Here is a 24,147-nt window from a genome sequence, read left to right on the forward strand (position 1 = left end):
CACAGCACTAGGCTCGGGGGGATAAAGAAATAAGGGAGACACAGTCTCAAGAAACAATTTCGTGGAGGAAAAAGGCCAAAACAACATGAAAAAAAGCAAGTTATAAGGGCAACAAGGATAAGTTATGCACTAGAGTATGGGCAGGAGGTCTGGGTGGATGGTGCTAGTAAGGAAATGTTTCTGAGAGGGAGTGCCCTTGAGTGGAGGCTTAAAAAGTGGTAGTTTCTAGATGAAGAGGGAAGCGCCTGAGAGAGCAGGGCCTGGGAGTTGTGTGGTCTTGCTGGGCAGAGCGCACGTAAGATGTGAGTGGGTACAAATGGGTATGAGGCTGAAAAGGCAGCAGGGACAGATCGTGTAGGACCTGTAAAAGAAAGTGCTAGAGACATTTAGCAGAGGAGGCTCAAGCCAAGATTTACCTCTTTTTTTTTTTTTTTTTTGAGACAAAGTCTCGCTCTGTCACTTGGGCTAGAGTGCAGTGGCATCATAGTAGCTTACAGCAACCTCAAACTCCTGGGCCCAGGCGACCCCCCTGCCTCAGCCTCCTAAGTAGCTGGGACTACAGGTGTGTGCCACCACGCCTGGCTAATTTTTCTATTTTTTGTAGGGATGGGGTCTCACTCAGGCTGGTCTTGAACTCTTGACCTCAAGCAATCCTCCTGTCTCGGCCTCCCAAAATGCTAGGATTACAGGCATGAGCCACTATGCCCGGCCCAGGTTTATCTTTTAATGTTATTCCGGTCACATTATGGAGTACAAATTGGAGAACAAAACTACAGACAGAGAGAGCATTCATTCCATTCATTCATTTAACAAATACTTATCGAGCACCTACTGGTGCCAGGTAGGTACCAGTCCAGTGGCTGGAGTTATAGTGGACCATTACAGATCCATGCCAGTACCAGCTCCCATGGAACTTACATCCTGTTGTGTGTCAAGAGTAGAAGAGATAGTGTAGGACCAGTTAGGAAGCTGCTTTAGCAGTCTAGGTGAGAAATAATTAGGCTGAAACTAGATGAGATGAAATGAGAAATGGATATAAATTTTTTTTTGTTTATAATATTATGTGTTAGAAGTTAAAGTTGGCAATTGTTGCTGATTGAATGGATGTGAGAATAAGTTGTTTAGGATCATTTTTAGGTTTCTGGTTGTTCCCTCAAATAGATTACAAATTCTGAGTAAACATGCTACCCACGTGTTTTGCCTACCACTTGCTAGCTTATATGCTGGACAGGTTACTTAAACTCTCTACCTGTTTCCTCATCTGAAAAGTGAGACTAATATTCATACCTAACTCATAGGGTTCTTTGAGGGTTAAAAGAGCTATGAATGGGTGTGATCATATGGGTATGATAGACATTAAGCAGATGTCTACTATTATTACTATTGACATTGTGCATATCACATTTAATGTGATATGATGATCAGTACTCTATGGTTGTTTTTTGTTGTCTTTGTTTTTAAGAGACAGGGTCTCACTATGTTACCCAGGCTGGACTCAAATTCCTGGGCTCAAGTGATCCTCCTGCCTCCCAAGTAGCTGTGACTACAGGTGTGTGCCACCATGCCCAGCATCTGTGGTTGTTTCCTAAGTGCATATTGAATGAGTGAACAGAACTAGTTCAGTAAATTCAGTCAAGTGATGTCGCTATCGTTAGATGAACCGTCAGAGTGGGTTAGGTTAGAAAAGTTTGGTGAGAAAGTCTGTGGATCTGCTTTTTTGGAACTGCCTGCAAATATTTTCCTAGAATTATATAGGAATCTACCTGTACATGTTTTCCTGGAACTATATATGTATGTTTCTTCCGTAGAAATAATTTCTTACCCGCAAGTACTATTTTAACATAATTATATGCTTGCATGACAATGATCTGATTTTTCCTCATTCCTGTTATTAGATTTCTGACTTATATAAGAGCCTAGAACAGAAAGAAAGTAAAATCCAGCAGCTAACAGAAACTGTAAAGAAATTCGAAAAGGAGTTCAAGCAGTTTGCACAGTTGTTTGGCAAAAATGGAAGCTTCCTCTCAAACATCCAGGTGAGAAATGGCATTTCCATTCAAAACCAAGATTTGTCTTTCAGTTGGCAGTGAGAGTTTCAAATATACAGAAAAGCTGCAAGAATAAGATGGTGCAAAGAACACCTGTATGTCCTCCACCCCTGTTCACGCATGGTCAACGTCTTGGTCCATTTGCTCCTCCGCTCCTCCTTCTCCCCCCAACCTCTGTGTGTGTGTTAACATTTGAGAGTGCACTGCATATTTTATGGTTCTTTACATCTGCATACTTCAGTATGTATTTCCTAAGAATTAAGGTCTTCTGTGACATAACCCCACTACATTTAGCAATGTCAGTAAATTTAACACTGATACAATACTTCTATATAATTTATGGCAATTGTGGTTTTAATTAATGTTGGGCCAGTGTTAATCACTTGATTTCAGATTCATTGAGAGCATCTGTAGTTCTTATTTTGCAGTCAACAAAGTGAAACTGTTAATTCCCTGGGGAAGAAAATGCTTTAAACATCACTAAAATATAGAAAAAAACTTACTTTGTAAATTATGAATGTTAAATAATCATAAACAAATTCCCAAGGAATAATGTCTTTATCATGATTATAAAATTTACAGTAAAAAAGACTTCAAGACATGGTATGGGCAATATGTTTGAAATTTAGATTATTCTAGAATATCTAGGCTATATAATTTTCATACTTGGAAATTATACATTATATAATTATACAGCACATTTTATATAGATTAATGTATATGTGTGTGTATATATGAGTATATGAAATGTGTCAGCACATTATATTTGTGTATGTATATATGTGTGTGGAAATTATATATGTGTGTATATATAAGTACACACATGTGTGTATACACACATACATATATTGTCTATGTGTGTGTATGTATAATGTAAACGTATATATGTATTTACAGATGCTCCTTAACCCTAAAATGAAATTATGTCCTGATAAACCCATTGTTAAGTTGAAAATATCCTAAGTCAAAAATGCATTTAATACATGTAAACTGCTGAACATCATAGGTTAGTCTAGCCTACCTTATACATTCTCAGAACACTTACGTTAGCCTACAGTTGGGCAGAACTGCCTAACACAAAGCCTATTTTATAACAAAGTGTTGAATATCTCATGTAATTTGTTGAATACTTTGCTGAAAGAGGAAAACAAAATGGTTATATGGATACTCGAAGTATGGTTTCTACTGAATTGCCTATCTCTTCAGCACCATCTTAAAGTAAAAAAATTGTCATTTGAACTATTGTGAGTCAGGGACCATCTGTATATACATATATGTATGTATATGTGTGTATGTGTCTATAGAGGCATGGGCATGTCCACAAAAAAATTTATCACATTACTATTTCAGTTCTGACCTCTTCTTAATACAAAGACTGACCAGTCAGAATTAAGGCACGCAGGGCAAGGGTGGAGTAGTTTTACTTAATCTCTTCCACCTGAGAGAGAAATTGAAAGTTTCAACTTTACTCAGGGCCTTCCGTGCCACCTGCAGTGCTCAGGGCAGGACAAGAGCAGAGCAGGAGTCAATCGGGAGCGTAGCTTCTAGGAAGAGAAGAAAGTGATGAGGCCAGAGGAGAGAAAACATGGAAATAGATGTATGTAAGATGGGTTAGAGGACCAAGTGGAGAGAAATTGAGGGAGGAGCCAAAATTAGTAAAAGAGAAGTTCAAAGATTTAGAACAGGAGCTACCATAGGAGAGGAAGAGGAAGAGGAAGATAATTAGGTGGCTCCTCTCTGTGATCCTCATTGAATTTTCTCTTCTGGACTTGCATTTTTTATGTCATTAGTTGATTAAATGTGAAATGTTTGAGTGAAAAAATTTAATCGCAACGGATTATGAAAATATTAACTAATTTTTTTTAATGATATGATCTATTTGGTAATGCAAGGTTCTTGCCAGTCACATTGACAAGTCTGCTTGGCTCGAAGCTCAAGTCCGCCAGTTATTACAAATGGTTAACCAGCAACAAAATAAATTCGACCTGAGGTCTTTGACGGAAGCGATTGATACAGTGAAACAGAAAATTACCCTGCTAGAAAACAATGATCAAAGATTAGGTATGTCTAATATTTTACTTCTCTCTTGGTGACTTGTTTGTCTGCATGTGCTTGTGAAACAACTAAATGCCTGGCCAAATAGAGTCACATGTGTTCCAGGATACACAGTGGTTGAATCTGAGTGTGTTATTTGTGAAACAGCAGCATGAGATTCTGGCCACTCAGGCAAAAATGAGGGAGAGCCCCGAGCTGGGTGGGGGTGGGGTGGGGTGGGGTGGCCGGAAACAGGCAAGGAGTGGAACTGGGCCAGGAAATTCCAAGAACAGGGAGTGATGATTTTTAAGGAAAGTGGAAAATAATGGGAGAGCTAAGGGAGAGATGTGGTAGGGTCATTGTTTTAGGTACAGAAAAATATAAAAGGGTTTGGCTGTTTAAAAGCATCCTACTTAGAAAAGTGTGGGGCTCACCATGCCACCTCACACTAGTCAAATGCTCGGTTTCCTCTCTACATTTCAGCGAGCTTCAGTTTAAAGAGCACACATTCGGGTTTTCTTGGTGCCAGTTTACTGAGACATGATATCCCCTGAGTTAATATAAGTATAAATGGCCCATTTGTGGACATTAATTTCAGTTCACCCTTAGGATGTCAAAATTTTGTTGGTTCTCTTCAGGTTACAAAATTCCACTTTGGGCAAATTCTAAAGACAACTTTCCGGCCTATGGAATTTTTTTTTTTTTTCTTTGCAGTTGTTTTGGAAGGAGAGACTAACAAACATGACGCGCACATTAATATTCATAAAGCACAGCTGAATAAAAATGAAGAGCGATTTAAGCTGCTAGAGGGTGCCTGCTATAACGGAAAGCTCATCTGGAAGGTGACGGATTACAAGATGAAGAAGAGGGAGGCGGTGGACGGGCACATAGTGTCCATCTTCAGCCAGTCCTTCTACACCAGCCGCTGCGGCTACCGGCTCTGTGCTAGAGCTTACCTGAATGGAGACGGGTCTGGGAAAGGGACACACCTGTCCCTGTACTTTGTGGTGATGCGAGGAGAGTTTGACTCCCTGTTGCAGTGGCCATTCAGACAGAGGGTGACTCTGATGCTTTTGGACCAGAGCGGCAAAAAGAACCACATCATGGAGACCTTCAAAGCTGACCCCAATAGCAGCAGCTTTAAAAGACCGGATGGGGAGATGAACATTGCATCAGGCTGTCCCCGATTTGTGGCTCATTCCGTTTTGGAGAATCCCAAGAACACCTACATTAAAGATGACACTGTGTTCTTGAAAGTGGCTGTGGATTTAACTGACCTGGAGGATCTCTAGTGACTGTTTATGGGGTGATAAAAGGACTTCTTTGGTCTGGAACCATGGGGGAGAACACATTGGATTGTCATATTGATCTGGATTTAGACTCAGTGCACATTCGTCTTTGGCTTTTGCCGTTAATGTTTGACGTCAGTTTAAAACTTCTGAAGTGCTATCTTTTTACATTTTATTCTGTCCCAGTTTGAAACTTAATACTCTTAGAATATCCTCTTGTTATTTATATTTTTATATCCCATGAAAGATGGTAAGTTTCTTGAAAGCAAGGGCTGAGGCTTCTCTCCTTTACCGGTGCTTAGCGCGGCCTCAGGCACTCTATAGTACTGATGTTATTGTGGACATAGAGGTAGAGAATTCCCAACTGAAAATGCTTTGGTATTTTCTTGTTTGGCCTGTTGATTCTAGACCTGACTTTAAACCTGCAAAAGCCATCTTATTAGAAGATAAGCTGTTCCAGTTAAGTAGTGGGTGATGTAATTGTGAAGACAATATCCCCAGTTTGGACCAGATTTTTTTTTTTTTTACTTAAATACTTAATTTGTGGAAATTACTACACCTTTAAATATTGTTATGAAATTTACCAGCAGTTTGCAAGCACAGTTTTGGAAGGCTGCATAAAAACTGGTGAACAGGATAAGCATTTTCATTCTCCCTGCTCTGAAGTAAAGCAAATAGTACTACATAGTAATATGTAAGGAGATCTAGCCAGCCAGCTAAAGTTCAGATTTTATTAGGTTCAACCATATGAGAAAACAATTTTCAAAGGTCGAAAATGGTCAAATATTAGCAGTAAGAGTCAACCAAATAAATATATATACAGATATATATGTGTGTATACAAATAATTTGAAGGTATTTAGGTAATAATAGTAAATTAATGTGAGGATGGCCAGAATTTAGTATATGATAGAGAAAATGTCATAAATGGATAAAAGGAATTTAAAACTTAGGGAGAAAACCATGATAATTACATGTGGATGTCAAAAGTACTCTCATCTAAAACTGATTGCTAAAAACAGTATTTCCCATTTTCTGAGAACTTTGAATTCATAAGTTGGTATGAAAATGGGCATTTATATAAACTTGTAAAGTTTCTTGTTAGAATCCTGAGTACTTTCTGAAGTACTTGCCAGGACAAGTGTCATGGGCCAAGGGGCACCATGGACCAGCTCACTCAGGTGATGACCGTGCACCTTACAATTTCTGAACAGCTAACCCTATAGAGGAAGCATGATTTGTCCCTTCTGGGAATGATAGGAACATTCTTAATCTCTTCTGTGGAATTTTCAAGATGCTGAAGACTATACTGCAGGAATCATCCCAAAGGATTAAATTCAAAGAAAAAGCTCTGGCACAGCTGTTGCTCAACACGCCCCCTCAGACAAACCCAGGAAGCATTCTCTAGCCAACACGGCCAGACACAGGTGGTTCCACATGCTTTCAATGTTCGTAACCATGTCCAAGATCACTCTTTGTGCCCCTCGGGAATGGAAGATCATATTGTTCTAACTAGTATTAAGTAGTTGATGTGAAAAACACTTTAAAGTGAATTTGTCAAATACTGGTTTTGTGTTTTAACCAACTTTTATGCATATAAAGTGTGTCATGGCATGGTTTCCTTGAGAGTTCAGAGTCCCTTCATCATTGAAATAATGTTTAAGTGATGACAGAACAAGGAATTCTAGAGTAAAAAGCACTCCTTTTTCAGAAAATAAGGATTGTGATTTTTGTTTTAAAAAAAGTAAATCCAAGTAAACGATTTTTCCTCTTTTATGATCTGAACAGTTATTCTTATTCTATAGCAATAAGATTTTAAATTTTCTTTCCATTTTGATCTAATTTTGGTTCCTGATGAAAATAATATGCTAGGCATAAAGGGAGAGTCAATATTCTTAAGAAAGGTATGTAAGAATTACAGTAGGGTGGGGACGGGGGAGTACCTATTTTTTTTTTTTTTTTGAGACAGAGTCTCACTCTGTTGCCCGGTCTAGAGTGCTGTGGCATCAGCCTAGCTCACAGCAACTTCAAACTCCTGGGCTCAAGCAATCCTCCTGCCTCAGCCTCCCAAAGTGCTGGGATTACAGGCATGAGCCACCATGCCTTTCCCCCCAAAAAAATATTAATTGACAATATATTTGTCAGATTCTGCCTGAGTTGCACGTAGAACAGATATTGTCCTTATCCTCAAATTTATACTCTGTAGGTTGACCACAAGTGGTAAAGAAACACAATCAGTGTGAGTGTTCCCAGCCGCCTCTGTCTGATAAAGACTTTGCCTCTCAACTTCTCTTCCCTGTGCCCTAAGAAAATGTATCTCTCAGACAGGTTCTGGATGCATGTGATACAAAATAAGAAAATAGGCAGAAATACCTTTGAAAGGAGAGCCCTAGGGGAAAGACCAATGGAGAAAAGCTAAACAGATCCCGTAAGTATTTCTTTGATGCTTTTTTTCTTCCAAGAGACCCACACTAAAGATTAAAATGCATTTTAAAATTATTTTTGTCTGCTTGAAATACACTTATTTGAGGTTCTACAGGGACACTAGACTCTGTGGCTCCGGAATATAAGGCATTTGGACAAGTTAAGTATCTAACAATACAGGTGGTGGTAAGTGCCTTAAAGAAAATGACAGAGTACAGTGACAGGATAATGGGGCCGGGGTGGGAGAATGTACTTAGGGTTCTCAGGGCAGGTCTTTATGCTGCGGCAACATGATAGTTAGTGTTCATGTGACATGCTTTCTGAATGCCCAGCACCTTTCAACACCCTTATAATGTCTGAAGGATTTCCTGTGAGAAAACTTGCTTCCTTGACCCCCGTTACAGCCTAGGCATGTGACCCGGGTGTCACCGAGCAGGCATAGTCAATGCAAAACTTCAGCTAGAAAGTGAGCAAGGTGAAGAAGGAAACATACTCAGCTCTGGCTACCCAGGCAAGCACCAGGGTTTGTGGAAGTTGCAGTTGTGGTGCAAAGTGGTGGCGGCAGCAGTGGGTTTTCACTAGATCTTCTAGTGCTGCAGTCCCCAACCGCCACGCCTGCAGGTGCACATCACTGCCTGAGCTCCGCACCAGCCCGCCCCACACACCCCACCCCCGGGCCACGGAAAAATGTCTTCCATGAAACCAGTCCCTGGTGCCAAAACTTTGGGGACCACTAGTGTGTCTGGGTACTGTGGCATCCACATTTGGCCTCTGGCTCTCCTAGAGATTCTGTGAGATACATAATATTGTTAATAAAGTCCCTTTCTTTCTCAAGCAGAGTGGATTCTGATGTTTGTAACTGAGAACCTGACCGAATCAAGCTGAGATCTGAAAGATGGGTCGGCTGTGGGAAGAGCTGGCGGCACAGATCGGAATGCTGCGCAGAGGGGGCCAAAGGAAGTTTGTTCAAGGAACTGAGAAGAGGCCAGTGTGGCGGGAGTTCAGGAGAAGAGGCCAGTGTGGCGGGAGTTCAGCAGAAGAGGGAAGAGTGGTAGTTGATGAGGTTAGAGGGAGGCAGGACTCAGAATCTGTAGTGCTGAGGCCATAGTGAGAGGTTTGTGGTTTATGTAAAGTGTAATGAAAGTTCACATGATTTTGGCAGGGGGATGCATGATCTGATTAGAGTGTTTTTTTTTAATTACTCTGTGTGGAGCATAGATTAGAAGGGGCACAAGAAAGGACATAGGAAGAGTAGTAAGGTTACATCATACTGAAATTGCATTTACATGTCTGTTCCCTTATTAGATCATTGAAGCCAAGAACCATGCCTAATTCCAGTGCATAGCAGGTGCTCAGCGTATTAAACTGAATGTATACAATAATGTAATGAATCCTTTTAACAACTCTGCTAGGCAGGTACTATGCCCATTTCATACCAATTCTTACCATATGTCTAAGAAGCTGTGGGCAAGAATGTCCATTAATTCATGTTATAATGGCAAAACTCAGAAATCATTAAATTACTAGCAACTGGAGAGCAGATAAATTATGGAATAGTCATACAATGGGATACTATTCAGTTAAAATGAAAAAACTAGAACTGCATGACTCAACCTGGATAAATTTCACATACATAAGTGACAAAAACCAAGTTATAGAATATCATTTACGTTAGGTTTAAAACATACAAAACAATACTATATGTTACTTATATAGCTGCATATATATGTAGCATGTATAAGAGCTTTCAGGAATGAGAGATACCAAATTCAAGGGAGTAGTTAACTTTCGGGAGGAAGAGAGGGAGAGTGAGATTGTAGAAATGTTCACAGGGAGCTCTAATTGAACATGTAATATTAAAATCTGAAGCAAATATGACAAAATGTTAAAATATGATAAAGCCAGGTGGTCAGTACATAGGTGTGTATTATATTATTCTCCGTGACTTTATACATGCTTATAATATTTCATATTAAACACTTTAAAGAAAATTTAAGTTTTCAACTCAAGATTGAGTTGAAAAGAACAACAAAATAAACCCAAAGAAATAAATTAATGAAGGCAGATGTTAATGAAAGAGAAGTATCTTTTAAGACAGTTTATCAATAAAACCAAAAGCTGGTATGATAAATCTAATCAGGAAAAGTAGAAAAGACTCCAATAGCATATATAAAAATGAGAACAATATGAGATTTTTAAAAATTTAGAAAATATAAATGAAATGTATACTTTTCTAGAAAAAAAATTTTCTCAAGAAGCAAAAGAAAAAAATGCTACATATCAATAACTATGGAAGCTCTATTAAGAAAACCAAAACTATCCCTTTAAAAAGCACCACACCCAGATAGCTTTAAAGATGAGTTCTTCACAACCTAAGGAATGGATTATTCACGTGCTATATCTATTCCAGGTCATATAAAAAGGAGTTGGCTGGGTGCAGTGGTTCACACCTGTAATCCCAGCACTTTGGGAGGCCACTGTTGGAGGATTGCTTAAGCCCAGGGGTTCGAGACTAGCCTGGACAACAAAGTGACACTCCCATCTCTATAAAAAAAGATTTAAAAATTTAGCCAGGCATGGTGGCGCAGGCCTGTAGTCCCAGCTACTTGTGAGGCAGAGGCAGGAGGATCACCTGGGCCCAGGAATTTAAGGTTGCAGTGAACTATGATCATACCACTGCACTCCAGCCTGGGCAACAGAGCAAGACCTTGTCTCCACACACACAAAAAAAGTTAATCTGTCTTACTCATTTTAAGACCTAGCACAACCTCATATCAAAACTAGCCCAGGACAGCAAAAGAAAACCATACACCAATCCAATTTAGGTATGTACACAAAAATCTGAAATTAAATACACATGTTGGAGCTCAGAAAACAACACCCCCAAAGGAAGGCCTCAGCAGCAAGAGTTTTTCTCTGAACTTCTCCTGCCCTCCTGCCTTCTCAGTTCAATTCTCCTCTGAGGCTCACCACAGAAACTAGAATTCCTCTTCCCCAAGGTGGAGCATAGAAACCAGAACCCCTTTTTCCCCAAAGCCAGTCATCAAACCTAAAAATATTGCTCCAACTTTCCCTCTGCCCTGTGTAAAAACTAGCTATAAAGAAATTATCTGACCTACCTGGTTTGAATGCATGCTCAGAGAGGCCAAGAATCTAGACAGGCCTTGCTGGGTTTCCCCACTTAATGTCTATTACCATTAGATAATACCATTTTTGTCCAATCATATTTCTATAAAGCTGTCCACACATTATTGAACCTAAGCATAAAAATGGGCAATTTTCCCTGTAGCTTTGGGTCTTCATTCTGAAAGCTTCCATGTATACACATTAAATAAATTTGTATGCCTTTCCTCCAATTAATCTGTCTTTTGCGAGTTGATTTTTCAGCAAAACTTCAGAGTTCCCCTTGGCTCCATACATAGCACATTGCATCTAGCAATGCACTGAAAAATAATACATACCAGGATTGCAAAGATGGCTCACCATTAGAAAATCTATTACTGCCATTCTTTTATCGTAGAGTAATGGAGAAAAGCCATATACGATCATCTCAGAGAGTGATACTGAAAATACTTGCTAAAACATAATCATTTTTGGTTTTAAAAAACAGTAGAATGACTTGGAAAACTATGAAAAGAACAAATTGCCTTTTATAAAAAAAAAATAAACCTTCAGAAAACATCATGAATGAAACGTAAGATGAAATCCAAACAACTTCTGAAAAGAAATAAGTATTTTTGTGGCTGCTAGTCAGAGTTGCACTGGATTCTGGGAAAAGCTGAAATAGTTACTTACAGATAAATTGTTACCCACAAAATCAGAGGTTATCTGTCAAATTTAGCATATGAAGATTCAGTGAAGTGAGCAATCAAAACCCACACTATCCTAGCGTACAATAATAGTCCACTAGGAAAACAAAATACAATAACAACAAAAATAGCTAGGAAAATATCTAAAAAGTGTTAACTAAAAAAATATAAACGAGGTTTATACTTTGGAAAAAAAGAGAACTTGATTTCTGACAAACGATAGCAACCTGTTTGGCGGCTATTCTAACAGGTTGGGAAGCCAAGCCAGGCCAGAAGTCAGGCATGGGAGCTTCAAAGAGACAAAAGGTAACAGGATTTTATACTGAGCAGGTATGTCAAATGTACATATTTAATAGGCTATGGGAGTCATGAATATTTATGAAGGGATATCATACCATGTAATTGTGCTTTATCTCTCCCATCCAGTCATGGCTGGGAACTCAGTTTTAAAGGGTTTGTGGGGCCCCCTTGTTCCAGGGGGGTCCCTTCAGTTAGCAGAGGGCTTAGGATTTTTTTAGTTCACAAAACAAATGCACAAAACACCAAGAAAATTGCAACACTTCGTCTGAAGAAGATTTTAATTAATGGAGAAATAACCACATTGTCGGATGGGAATTCTCAACATTGTACTAGTATTGTATCTTGGCAAATCTATGGAGTTCCAAACAAATCTCGGGCAATCTTTGCTCTTTGGAGACAATCTACTACAGAAATCGGCCCGAGGGTTCAAAGTTCTTCACGATGTGTGTGAAAACGCTTCGCGAAGAGTCGTGACGGAGAAGCCGCGGCCGCAGAGCCCACGCTGTCACCGGCGGCCTCCCCCCGCCTACGGCGCCCGCAGCCGCCGCGGAAACCTCGCGAGACCGGAAGAGCCGTCTCTGCGCCCGCCCCCGCCTATGACGTAGGCTGGGCGTTTCCGTTCCGCGGACGCGCGGACGCTCCGCCCTCCCCGCCGGCGCCGCGGTGCCCTGTAGGGCGTCGGTTCAGCGGCGCTCGCCGCCCTGGTTCCTCAGCACCCTGCGGCCGGGCTGCGAAGCCTGGCAAGAAAGGTCGTTTCTCTGCAGTTCCCAGTAAGTGACTGTACCAGCCGAGGCTGTGGCTGTAAAGAGTGCGAGAGCAAGCCGGTGGAGGCCGCGCCACCCTTTCCCCCACACCTTACTCTGCTTCAGGCCCCTCCGTGTCCCTCACCAGCTCTTGGTCACTCCCTGGTCTGTCCTCCACCGCCCTCCCCCATCCCGCCAATGAGGCTGCTCCCAGGCTCACAGTTTCCTCAGAAATTGTGTCCTCCTTAATCGTAAGTTCTAATCTCTAGCGGCTGTCGACTTGGCCTACTCTGGAGGGTGTATTCTTGGTCTGTGCTCCGCTCTTCTACCAGCGTGATGGCCCCTGCAGGTCAACACCGTGAAAATGTGACCGCCTCCGCCACCACTTCTTCCCCCTGCTCTCTTTGGGAGTACACCCTCTGTTTCAAAATCTCACCCCCTAACAAAAATCTCTAGCAAGGACCATCCCCCTTAGTGCCCCTTTCCCCCCTTCCTAACCTCCCCTCTTCTTCATAGTAACATGAAGTGCCTAAAGAGTAAGGCACTCACCTAAGCGCTTTACACGCATTTTATTTAATCTTCAAGTAGATACAAATGAGAAACTTGAGGTGCAGAGAAGTTAATTTGCCCAAAGTGATAGAGCTTGGATGTGGTAGAGTTGAAATTTGAATCTGTTGTGTAGTTGACTCTAAACTTGGCCCCGTTACCACCCTTTTTCCCCAAATACTTGGGCATCCCCTCTTTTTAGATGCTTCTCGTGGGGAATTTTCTTTTTTCTGAATGCTGTCTAAAGTGTCGCTGTTTATAGAGGTTTGGCCTCTGCCTGAGAACCCTCTTCTCAGAGCTTTCATCACACAGACCCTGGAGTGTTCATTTTTATCAAGTATCTAAGCTCTGAGCTTAGTAATATTTTCCATCTCCAAAATGTGCTTAGCTTCCTTAAAAATGTACCCCCCAGCCAGCTTTCTTCGCCTACCTCAGTATGAGCTTCATTATCATCACTGTTAACAGCAAACGTTTGAGTAGGTAGTTTATGTAAGATAATTGGGGTTTCCAAGCACTCTGAGGTTAAGTTGCTGACCTGAAGGAGAAACATGACATTTGTTCCTAAAAAGACCACATAAAATAGCAGATAAGCGCCATCTCAGTTGCACAGAAAACAAATTCTACAAGGGTAACTTTGGACAAACCAGTTAGGTACTAGACTTATTCTGTCATCTGTAAAATGTTAAGATTAGGCTAGATCTCTAAAAGATTGTAAATCTAAATTCAGGTAGAGGAAAATGATCACTCTACTGAAGTGGGAACTGTTGGGGGGGTTGGAGTATATAGTATGTTCTTAATATAGAGACAAGGATTAGGTTGACGTATTCACTGACCATAATTTTCTCATTTTGAATATTTGGTGAAAGCTGTAAACTTTGCTCTGGAAATAAAATTCATATCCATACAACATTTTATAATCAATTTTAGGAGATTAATGATCTCTCTTTCCAAACTTACATGTTGGAAACCCCTAATTTAGGGAGACACATGAACCAAGATTCAAAAGACAGAACTAAGCCAGATGTGGAGAGCCTTTATTTTGTAGGCCAGGTAGAGCCATTGGCATTCTGAAAAGATAAATCTGGCAGCAGTATGACGATTGAATTAAAGTGGTAAAAAGCAATGAGACTATATAGGTGTTAGGTGGTATAGTTTAGGTAGGAGACTATGCCAAGAAGTATTGGGAATGAGGGGAAATTATAAGAAATACTGGCAAGGACAAATCAAAAGGACTTGGTATTTGACTGGATATGGAGTTGAAAGACATGAAGAAATGATAACAGTTTGAGGTGAAGTTATGCGCTAGCTCTACTTTGTCTTCAGTTTTTTATTGTACTAGGTAATTCCTGTAGTGTACATGCTCTATCAGGGGATATCACTATTGACCCAACAGACATTAAAAAGTAATTTGATGACTTGGGTGAAACTGACCAAAATCAAAACTACCAAAACTCACTCAAGAGAAACAGATAAGCTGAATAGTTCCATAACTGTTAAAGAAATAAAATTTGTGTTAAAAAAAAAAAAGATAAACTTCAGGCTCAGATAGTTTCACCAGCTAATTTTCCCCAAACATTTAAGGACAAAGTAATACCAGTTCTACACAAACTCTTCCAGAAGATAGAAAAGGAAGGAAAACTTCTCAACTCACTTTATGAAACCAGTGTTAGTTATCCTGATACTAAAATCAGAAAAAGACAATACAAAAACAAAACCACAAATTAAAACCCCTCGTGAACAAAGATGCACACATGCCCCAAAAATATTAGCAAATTGAATCCAGCAATATGTTAAGTAATACATTATGACCAACAGTCATTTATTCCAGGAATTCAAGGCTAGTTCAATATTTGAAAACCAATAAGTATAATCTACCATATTAACAAACTAAACAAGAAAAACTTCATGATCTTATTAATAGTTGTGAAAAAGCACTTGACAAAATTCAGCATCCATTTATGATTTTTGAAGTTCAAACTAGTAATAGAAAGGAACCTGATAAAAGACATCTATAAAACCTATAACATTACACTTAATGGTAAAAGACTGAATGTTCCCAAGATTGGGAACTTTTCTCACTGTTGCTATTCAGTATTTTACTAGAAGTCCTAGAAATTACAATAAGGCAAGAAAAAGGGGAATAAAGGTGTTCTGATTGGAAAAGAAATAAAATTATCCATATTTGCAGATGACATAATTGTCTACATGGTAAATCTCAAGAAATCTACAAAAAAGCCTCTAAGCACTAAAAAGCAAGTTTAATAGGTTGCAGAATACAAGGTTAACAGAAATCAGTCATATTTCTACACTACCAGTGAGTAAGTGGAAACCAATCTGCTTCCCTCCCCTGTAAATGAAATACTTAGGTATAAATCAAATGAAACATGCAGGATTTGTATGCTAAAAACTACAAAATGCTGATGAAAGAAGACCCATACTGTGTTCATGGTTTGCAAGATTCAATATCATTAAAATGTCAATTCTCCCTAATTGATCTATGCATTTAAAGCAATTACAATCAAAATCCCAGCAGGATTTTTGTAGGTATGGATTAGTTGATTATAAAGTTTATAAGGAAAGGTAAAGGAACTAAATTAGTAAAACAGTTTTGAAAATGAAGAGCAAAGTGAATGGATTCACATGACCTGACTTTAAAACCACAAAACTCAACATAGGAGAAAATCTTCGTGACCTTGGGTTAGGCAAAGGGTTCTTAGATACAACACTGAAAGCACTATGTATAAAGAGAAAAATTGATAAATTGAACTTCATGAAAATTAAAATATTTTACTATATGAAGGACACTGTAAAGAGAATGAAAGACAAGCCATATTGGGAGAAAATATTTGCAAATCACATACTTGGCAAAGGATTTATATCCAGAATGTATAAAGAATTTTTAAAACCTGGCAGAAGATAAAGAGAACTACAAAAAGTTTTGTGAGCAGTTCTCTAAAAACATAAAGCTTGGAACACATGAAGACTCTCAAAATGGGAAGAAGCTTTCAGAGCTATTACGATACTACACATCTGCTTTGATGATGAGATGGGTTCTCTCAAGGACTATTGCACCAGAATGAAGGAAAACCAGAAACATATCTACTATATCACAGGTGAGACCAAGGACCAGGTAGCTCACTCAGCCTTGGTGGAACGTCTTTGGAAGCATGGCTTAGAAGTGATCTATATGATCGAGCTGATCCATGAGTACTGTGTCCAACAGCTGAAGGAATTTGAGGGGAAAACTTTAGTGTCAGTCACCAAAGAAGGCTTGGAACTTGCAGAAGATGAAGAGAAAAAGAAACAGGAAGAGAAGAAAACAAAGTTTAAAAATCTCTGCAAAATCGTGAAAGACATCTTGGAGAAAAAAGTTGAAGAGGTGGTTGTGTCAAACTGATTGGTGACATCCCCATGCTGTATTGTCACAAGCACATATGGCTAGACAGCAAACATGGAAAGAATTATGAAAGCTCAGGCCCTAAGCGACAACTTGATAGTGAGTTACATGGCAGTGAAGAAACACCTGGAAATAAACCCTGACCATTCGTTCAACATCCCACTGACAGAGCTGGACAGATCATCGAAGCAGAAAATATAGAGAGAAACACTGGATTTAAATGGGATGCTAGAACAAATGGAACTAACAGATATTTACAGAACATTCTTTTAAAAACTACTGGATATACATTCTTTTCATCAGCACATGGGACATTCTCTAAGACTGATCATATCTTAGACCACAAAACATGTCTCAATAAATTCAAAAAAATTAAAATCATACCATGTATCTTCTCAGACCACAGTAGAATAAAACTAGAAATCAATTCTGAGAGAAACACTCAAATCTACACAAAGTCATAGAAATTAAACAACATGCTGCTGAATGAGTATTGAGTCAACAATGAAACAAAGATGGAAACATATTCCTTCCTTAGTGTTGGCATATCTCAGTTAATGATACTGTTTTCTACCCAATTGCTCATGTCAAAAATCTAGAAGTCATCCTTTATTTCTTCCTTTCCCTAATAGCCAATCCATCTGCAATTCCTGGTCATTCTGATTCTTGAATTCATCCTCTTTTTTCCATCTCTATCACTACTACTCTACTCCAGTGGTTATCAGTGGTGGTGTTCTCAACAGTGATTGCCCTCCAAGGGACAATTGTCAGTGTCTGGAGCCATTGTGGGTTGTCACACTTAGAGGGTGCTATTGGCATCTAGTGTGGGTAGAGCCCAGAGATGTGGCTAAACATCCTAAAATGTATAGGAAAGAATAATCCAGCCCAAAATGTTAATAGTGCTGAGGTCGATCCCATTTCCATTTTCTTTGTCCCAAGAAACATCATTTTGCTTTTTAAATTCTCTAATAATTTGTCAATATTTTGGTTTTATAGACATGGATAAGAAGTCCACACACACAAGTGCTGAAGATGCCAGAGCTGGCAGTTACAAAGGTTGGAGTTTATACTTGCTTTAAGGCCTTTTGGGTAATTTCAAGTACATTTGATAAATTAATATATTTGTTTCTCTTTCCTATGTTGCTAATATTTGGGAAAATAATTGTGTTCCATTTTATATCTCTCTAAGATAAACATAAACAAAAGAGAAAAAAAAAGAGAAACCAGAAACATCACCGATGTCGACATAGATCAGGGGCATCTTATTCTTCAGATGATCGTGTGTTTCCTTCTTCGTCATCTTCTTCAGGGAGCCAGACGGATTCCAGTACTGAAGGTATGTTTATCACCCTGTTAAGGGTTTTGCCTTTGTAAGTTAAGTGCTTTAGAAAAAAAATTTATTAAACCTTCATAATTTTTGTTTATTTAATATATATTGAGCATACCCACTATGTACCAGACATAATGGTACAACATGGCATGGTCCCTTCAGCTAAGGACTTTTATTATACTGGGCAATAAAAACAAGCAAATAGTTTATTACAATGCAAATAAGTGCTATGAGTTGGCATGCATATGTCAAGGGGACAAGGAAAGGCTTTGGAGAAGAAATGATATCTAAATTGAGAACTAGAGCATGAGTAGGCATTTTCTAGACAAAAGCAAGGAAGTGGAATTAGGGAAGATTTATTATAGGCTAAAGGAATTGCACATGCTAACTGCTGTTGGCCTTTGGGTTTCTTATTCTTTTCAAGTAGTATGCTTATACTTCTTTTTTTAAATATCAAAGTGTGAGAAGTAGTATGCTTATACTTTTATTTCTTGATTTATTAATGGTGTAATCAGAGTTCTTGCTTGTAAACAGAGGAAGCTGACTCTAGCTGATTTAAATGGGAAAGGAATTTATTGAAAGGACATTGAGTAACTCACAGAATTGCCAAGAAGCTTAGAGAATTAGTCTGTGAATATGGACAAGAACAAAGTGAAGCTTAGTAGCCAGACTGTAGCAATGTCATGCCACAGAGCTCAGTCCAGTTAAGGCATGCTGTCACCGCTGCCACTACTGAACCTGGATGCCTCAGTTTGCATTGTCACCATCATTTGATGCCACTACTGTTATCACTGCTGCTGCTGCCTCTAGACATTCTGCCACCACTGCCAGAATGTCTCTGCCTCTTTGTGACATTAGCTCCTAGGCAGTGATAAGCTGAGCCTGGATCACATACCATGTCCTAGCTGCAGAGGAAGCTGGGAAAGCAAGCATTGGCCTTTTCAGCATTTATGGTGGAAAGCACACAAGGAATATTCACTGAATATAGGAAGAAGAATCAGATACTGGACCACCAAAATGTTCTCCACATTCAACTCTAGATAAGATCAATTGATTAGCTCACTTTAAATTACTCCTTTGTCTCACTTACCTTTATCCTCTCTCTCAGTTTCTGCTGGTTGTGTTGTAATTCGTTTTCGTGTTGGTTAATTTGGTATTAATAAATATGTTACTTGTAACTCTATTTCTTATTCCATCAACTTTAACAATCAGTTATTCTACTCTCTTTTATATAGGTTAAATATATCGGTGCCCCTATCTTTTCCTCCATTTTTTCTCCCCATTGTCTTTTTTTCTATTATATTTTCAATAGTTGATAGTCATAGTCTAATCTACAGTCAAGAATTTTAGTTTCTCCTACATTTTCTTCTCGAATTTTTATGGTTTCATGCCTTATATTTAAGCCTTTTATCCATCTTGAATTAATTTTTGTAAGTGGAGAGAGATAGGGGTCCTGTTTCATTCTTCTGCATGTGGCTATTCAGTTTTCCCAGCACTATTTATTGAGTAGGGCTTCTTTTTCCAGTGTATGTTGTCTGCTTTGTTGAAGATCAGTTGGTTGTAGGTAAACGGTTTTATATATGGGTCCTCTGTTATTCTATGTCTCTATTTTTATACCAATACCATGCTGTTTTGGTTACTGTAGCCTTGTAGTATAGCTTTAAGTCTGGTATTGTGATGCCTACAGATTTGTTCTTTTTGCTTAAGATTGTTTTGGCTATTTGGGCTCTTTTTTGGTTCCAAATGAAGCATAGAATTATTTTTACTAGTTCTATGAAATATGACATTGGTATTTTGATGGGGATTGTGTTGAATCTATAAATCACTTAGCACAGCATGGACATTTTAACAATGTTGATTCTACTGATCCATGAGCATATGTTTTTCCATTTGTTTGTGTCATCAACAATTTCTTTCATCATGTTTCATAGTTCTCCTTGTAGAGATCTTTCACCTCCTTGGTTAAATGTATTCCTAAGTATTTTATTTTCTTTGAGGCTATTGTGAATGGTATTGAGTCTTCAATTTGACTCTCAGCTTGACTGTTACTGGTATATAGAAATGCCACTGATTTGTGTACATTAACTTTGTAACTTGAGACTTTGCTGAATTTATTTATCAGTTCCAGGAGTCTCTTGGTGGTCTTTGGGATTTTCTAGATACAAGATCATATTGTCAGTGTAAAGTGATAGTTTGGCCTTCTCTTCCCCATTTTGGATATCTGTTATTTCTTTCTCTTGCCTGATTGCTCTGGCTAGGGCTCCCAGCACTATGTTGAATAGAAGTGGTGACAGTGGGCACCCTTGTCTTGTTCCAGTTGTTAAGAGAGAATGCTTTCAACTTTTCCCCATTCAGTATGATACTGGCTGTGGGTTTGTCTATATGGCTTTTATAATTTTCCTTCTGTGTCTAGTTCGTTGAGGATTTTTCTCATGAAAGGGTGCTGGATTTTGTCAAATATTTTTTCTACATCTATTGAGATGATCATATGGTCTTTGTTTTTGCTTCTGTTTATGCGGTGAATCACATTTGTTGATTTATGTATGTTGAACCATTCCTGCATCCCTGGATTGAAGCCCACTTGGTCACAGTGGATTTTTTTTTTTTTGATGTGCTGTTGAATTTAGTTTGCTACTATTTTATTGATGACTTTTACATCTATATTCATAAGGGATATTGGTCAGTAGTTTTCTTTTTTTGATGTGTCCTTTCCTGGCTTTGCTGTCAAGGTGATACAGGCTTCATAGAATGAGTTGAAGAGGATTCTGTCCTTCTCAATGTTATGGAATAATTTCTGCAGTATGAGTACCAGCTCTTCTTTGTAGGTATGCTAGAATTTGGCTGTGAACCCATCTGGTCTGGAGTTTTTTTTTTGTTGGGAGATTTTTTATTACTGCTTCGATCTTGTTGCTTGTTATTGGTCTGTTTAGGAATTCTTTCTTCCTGATTGAGTCTTGGGAGTTTGTGTGTTTCCAGGAATTCATCCATTTCCTCTACATTTTCTAGTTTATGTGTGTAGAGATTTTCATAGTATTCATGAATAATATTTTGTATTTGTGTGTTATCAGTTGTAATATCTCCTTTTTCGTTTCTGATTGAGCTTAGTTGGGTTCTTTTCTCTTCTAGTCCTGGTTAATCTAGTAAGAGGTCTATCAATTTTGTTTATCTTTTCAAAGAACCAACTTTTTGTTTTCTTGACCTTTTATATACTTTTTTTATTATTTTCCACTTCATTTAATTCTTCTCTGGCCTTTATTATTTCTTTTCTTCTGCTGGCTTTGGGTTTGGATTGCTCTTACTTTTCTGGTTCCTTGAGATATGACATTAGGTTGTTAACTTATGCTCTCTCTGTCTTTTTGATGTAGGCATTTAAGGCTATAAATTTTCCTCTTAGGCTGCTTTTGCTGAATCTCATAAATTTTGATAGGTGGTGTCCCTTTTGTCTTTCATTTCAAGGAGTCTTTTGATTTCCATCTTTGTTTCATTGTTGACTCAATGCTCATTCAGCAGCATGTTGTTTAATTTCCATGACTGTGTAGATTTGAGTGTTTCTCTTGGAATTGATTTCTAGTTTTATTCCACTGTGGTCTGAGAAGATACATGGTATGATTTTAATTTTTTTGAATTTGTTGAGACATATTTTGTGGCCTAAGATATGATCAGTCTTAGAGAATGTCCCATGTGCTGATGAAAAGAATGTATATCCAGTAGTTTTTGAAAGAATGTTCTGTAAATATCTGTTAGTTCCATTGGTTCTAGCATCCCATTTAAATCCAGTGTTTCTCTATATATTTTCTACTTCGATGATCTGTCCAGCTCTTTCAGTGGAATGTTGAAGTCCCTGGCAATTTCGATGCTATTTATCTTTTGCTTAGATCTGGTAGAATTTGCTTTATGATTCTGGGAGCTCCTATGTTAGGTTCATATATATAATATTTAGGATTTTTATGTCTTCTTATTGAATTGCTCCCATTACCATTATATAATGACCATCTCTGTCTTTACCATTGTTCATTTGAAATTAATTTTAGCTGGTATGAGAATGACTACATGAGTTCTCTTTTGGTTTCTGTTTGCATGGAATATTTTTTTCCGTTCCTTCACCTTGAGTCTGTATGAGTACTCATTGGTTAGATGTGTTTCTTGGAGAAGGCAGATGCTTTGGTTGTGTTATTTCATTGATTCGGCCAGCCTACATCTTTTTTTTTTTTTAACTTTAAATAAGTTTATTGATACAGTAACATAACACATTTGCCTTCCTGATATCCCTATCCCCCTCACCCATTGTAGCTCTCTTCCCCTTCCTCTCCCCTTAGAATAAGCTGTTCAGTGAAAATAGTCCTACCCCTAGGCCCTGTTGAACAGGGTCTCAGGCCTACTTGGAACCTGTTAGGGGAGGCAGTGAGCACTCAGCCAGCCAGAGGCATCCAGTCCCCAAGAACAGCTTCTCCTGGGGACAATTCTCAGTCTCTGAGTTGCTATTCCTCTTCTTTGCTCTTTGTGATCCTAGGAAGGAGACCTTGGGACCTGGGCCTATAGCCAGGAGCAAGAAATCCTGGTGGTGACTTGTGAATTGGAGTTTGGCTAATGTTTTGTAAGGCCCAGGTACCCCCCAAAATAGCCCTGGTGGTGGGAGTAAACTTCAGTTGCTTCTATTTAAAATGCACTGACAACATTAAACAGATTAAGCCAGCTTAACCAAATGACAGAATAACAAACACTAAGCTGCAAATAAGGAGGGGTCAGACCTACTTACTCCAGGCCAGACACAAATGTGCACAGAGAAGCCCAGGTAGAGTATCAAAAAACAATTCAAGGACATTGCCCAGGGACCAAGAATCCTATACTCAGGAGCTCATGGGGTGACAGGAAGCAAACAAAGAAAATATACAAGTGTTAGTAACCAAAACAGAAAGCCCAACATAAGGGAGCCTGAGCCTGACAGTGCTGCCCACCAGCCCTCCAGGCCGTGTCCCTGGACCCAGACAGTCCCTTCCCATCTAGGCAATGTCCTCCCCTAGGCTGGATAGAGCACATCACACAGTGCAGTTTAAAAAGCTTTCTAATGCCAGTTCATAAACATCTTCATTTACTATTGGTGATTACATGTGACTAATATGTTTATACTGTTCTTTATGGAAAGCAGTTTCAGTGAGTCAACTTCAAGAACACAATAGGCAACCCTCACCCTGAGCCACTCAGTGTCCTTCCCTAGACAGCGAGGGGCCCTCTCTGTCCCAGGGCTGCCTAAATTCACCTCCTTCCCCACTGTGGCTCTTGGACAAAGCATCCTCCATGACCATTAGTCTTCATTGGACAAGTTCTGGTCCATAAACATCACATATGGCCAAGAGGGGACACAGGGATGGCCTGGAAACACAATCTCAAAGCCCAAGAAGCTGAAGGTCTTTAGGAGTAGCGCTCCGTCTTCCGGGCCCTTCCTGAAGCAGATGAAGATGTAGTTCACTTTCATCTTCTCTTCAGCAAACTCTAGCAGTGCTAACAATCCTTCTTCATTCCCATCAGCTAATAATCCATCTGGAATTTCTGTAAACAGGCTCTGGCTGTACAGGACTGCATCCCAGGAAGAGACGTTCACCTCGGTGGCCTCATACTGGAAGTGGATCATGTGAGGTTTTCCATTGTTCACAGGGAGGTCCTGGGTCGCAGTGAGCTTCTTGTCCTTATATATTAGAGCTGAGAGAGAAGGATCCCTGCTGGCCCTCGCCCACCGGGGATTTTGGGCAGTGGGTGAGGGGCATTAGGAGCACCACAGAGGCCCCGGAGCAATGTGCCTGCAGCACTGGAGCTGGAGGCAATTACTCAAAGGCAAAATACTGTATCCTGTAGAGGCATAGGGAGTCCCAGAGGGCCAAGAGAGTCTAGCTGGGTATGTGTGGCCGGAGTAGCACCCATCAAACATCTTCAAACACATGTGACACTGGTAGACTGGGTGTTTATCATCCTTGGCGGCTCTGCTAAGGGTGGGAGGAGGCAGCGCAGGGAGTAGGTAGGTGGATGAGTGGGTGGATGCAGGGTCACACACGTGGGGCCGATCTCTGTGGGCTAAATCCCTGTCAGGCCTCAGGCCAAGAGGCCTCCTCCTGCCTCAGCGAGTGCCTGCCTCCGAGCCTGTCTTCTGAGAGAAGCACAGACCATTAACCTTGAGTGATAGAATTGATACGTGGAATGCTGTTCTGTTCATCATATTGGATAGTACCTTATTGC

General features: G+C 39.5%; 1 protein-coding gene and 2 pseudogenes across 7 annotated transcripts in view; 2 read left to right on the forward strand and 1 right to left on the reverse strand.

Annotated features, from left to right (window-relative positions):
* TRAF5 (TNF receptor associated factor 5) overlaps positions 1-7,144 on the forward strand; it is a 43,501-nt gene extending 36,357 nt beyond the window's left edge. For all 7 annotated transcript variants that reach the window (XM_045536444.1, XM_045536446.1, XM_045536447.1 and 4 more), the window contains 3 exons: positions 1,896-2,036; positions 3,941-4,109; positions 4,797-7,144. In XM_045536444.1, coding sequence (XP_045392400.1) covers positions 1,896-2,036; positions 3,941-4,109; positions 4,797-5,374 — 888 coding nt within the window. In that variant the 3' untranslated portion in view covers positions 5,375-7,144. The remainder of the gene's footprint in view (positions 1-1,895; positions 2,037-3,940; positions 4,110-4,796) is intronic.
* Positions 7,145-11,885: 4,741 nt separating this feature from the next.
* LOC123626862 lies at positions 11,886-16,811 on the forward strand (annotated as a pseudogene).
* Positions 16,812-23,221: 6,410 nt separating this feature from the next.
* Positions 23,222-23,883, reverse strand: LOC123627060 (annotated as a pseudogene).
* Positions 23,884-24,147: the final 264 nt, after the last annotated feature.

Source organism: Lemur catta, chromosome 23 (assembly GCF_020740605.2).
Source record: "Lemur catta isolate mLemCat1 chromosome 23, mLemCat1.pri, whole genome shotgun sequence".
NCBI lineage: Eukaryota > Metazoa > Chordata > Mammalia > Primates > Lemuridae > Lemur > Lemur catta.